A 2,500-nucleotide genomic window follows, 5' to 3' on the forward strand; every position below is an offset into this window, starting at 1 on the left:
GACACACACCATACCGCCCAACACCAGACACACACCATACCGCCCAACACCAGACACACACCATAACACCAGACACACCCAACACCAGACACACCATACCGCCTAACACCAGACACACACCATACCACCCAACACCAGACACACACCATACAGCACAACACCAGACACACACCATACAGCACAACACCAGACACACACCATACAGCACAACACCAGACACACACCATTCAGCCCAACACCAGACACACACCATACAGCCCAACACCAGACACACACCATACCGCCCAACACCAGACACACACCATACAGCCCAACACCAGACACACACCATACAGCACAACACCAGACACACACCATACAGCCCAACACCAGACACACACCATACAGCCCAACACCAGACACACACCATACAGCCACAACACCAGACACACACCATACCGCCCAACACCAAACACACACCATACAGCCCAACACCAGACACACACCATACCGCCCAACACCAGACACACACCATACAGCACAACACCAGACACACACCATACAGCACAACACCAGACACACACCATACAGCCCAACACCAGACACTGACTGTGTTTGTGTGTGTGTGTATCTGTCTGTGTGTGTGTTTGTGTGTGTCTGTGTGTCTTTATCTGTATCTGTGTGTGTGTGTGTGTCTGTGTCTGTGTGTGTGTGTTCTGTGTGTGTGTGTCTGTATCTGTATGTATCTGTATGTATCTGTATGTATGTATCTGTATGTATGTGTGTGTGTGTGTGTCTGTATGTGTGTGTGTGTGTGTGTGTGTGTGTCTGTCTGTCTGTATCTGTGTGTGTGTGTGTGTGTGTGTGTGTGTGTGTTTGTCTGTGTGTTTGTGTGTGTGTGTGTGTGTGTCTCTGTCTGTGTCTGTGTGTGTGTGTTCTGTGTGTGTGTGTGTGTGTGTGTGTGTTCTGTGTGTGTGTGTGTGTCTGTATCTGTGTGTGTGTGTGTGTGTGTGTGTGTGTGTCTTTGTCTGTGTCTGTGTGTGTGTGTTGTGTGTGTGTGTGTGTGTGTGTGTGTGTTCTGTGTGTGTGTGTGTGTGTGTCTGTGTGTGTGTGTGTGTGTGTGTGTGTGTCTGTCTGTGTCTGTGTGTGTGTGTGTGTTCTGCGTGTGTGTGTGTCTGTATCTGTATGTATCTGTATGTATGTGTGTGTCTGTCTGTGTGTGTGTATGTATGTGTGTGTTTGTCTGTGTGTGTGTTTCCAGAACTTCTTGCGCTGCCAGAACAACAAGACCAACTACAACTTGGTGTGTGAGACTCTCCAGTTCCTGGACATCATGTGTGGAAGCACCACGGGGGGCCTGGGCCTGCTGGGCCTCTACATCAACGAATCAAACGTCCACCTGATCACACAGACCCTGGAGACACTCACCGAGTACTGCCAGGGCCCCTGCCAGGAGAACCAGGTACGCCGGGGCCCAGGTGTAGAGCCAGGAAACCCTTCCTGAACTCAGATAGATAGTTTATTGTCACTACACAACCAAATTAAGTTGACATCAATCACTCACTAAGCAGCATACACAGAGAAAGATAAAACGTGACAGGCTGTGTGTCAAACCGCATACAGTATACTGCTAATGCCCAAAATGTTTTTTCCAAAGAGCCAAACTGTGGAACTGGCTCTCTACAAATATAAAGGCTATACCCAAATTGTCCACCTTTAAAAAATTAGTAAAAGCCTGGTTAATACAGCAGCAGCAGTGTGATCATGCCATATGAAATACATAGGACAAAAGGCTCCATTACCTTGTAGCTCACGTTATGGCTCCGTAGCAGACGCTTTTATAACAATAGGCTAACGATTGGGTCATAACCACGAGACTTACTGTCACACAGTAGAGGAATTACCGTATAGTACAGGAGAAGCTCACAGGCAGTTTGGACTTCCATTAGCTGTTTAGGTTTAATTACTAATGTTAACTAGCATGTTAGTGATCAATAATTAGGAGACCACTAAGGCCTATATAAAAGATACTTCAGATACAGTATTAGGGGACCACTAAGGTCTATATAAAAGAGACTTCAGATACAGTATTAGGGGACCACTAAGGTCTATATAAAGAGACTTCAGATACAGTATTAGGGGACCACTAAGGTCTATATAAAAGAGACTTCAGATACAGTATTAGGGGACCACTAAGGCCTATATAAAAGAGACTTCAGATACAGTATTAGGGGACCACTAAGGTCTATATAAAAGAGACTTCAGATACAGTATTAGGGGACCACTAAGGTCTATATAAAAGAGACTTCAGATACAGTATTAGGGGACCACTAAGGTCTATATAAAAGAGACTTCAGATACAGTATTAGGGGACCACTAAGGTCTATATAAAAGAGACTTCAGATACAGTATTAGGGGACCACTAAGGTCTATATAAAAGAGACTTCAGATACAGTATTAGGGGACCACTAAGGTCTATATAAAAGAGACTTCAGATACAGTATTAGGGGACCACTAAGGT

General features: G+C 45.4%; 1 protein-coding gene across 1 annotated transcript in view; it reads left to right on the forward strand.

Annotated features, from left to right (window-relative positions):
• The window catches only part of itpr3 (inositol 1,4,5-trisphosphate receptor, type 3), a 167,048-nt gene that overhangs the window by 139,324 nt on the left and 25,224 nt on the right, over positions 1-2,500 (forward strand). The window contains 1 exon segment of the mRNA XM_028582667.1: positions 1,241-1,441. Within this exon segment, the coding sequence (XP_028438468.1) occupies positions 1,241-1,441 (201 nt within the window).

Source organism: Perca flavescens, chromosome 7 (genome assembly GCF_004354835.1).
Source record: "Perca flavescens isolate YP-PL-M2 chromosome 7, PFLA_1.0, whole genome shotgun sequence".
Lineage (NCBI taxonomy): Eukaryota > Metazoa > Chordata > Actinopteri > Perciformes > Percidae > Perca > Perca flavescens.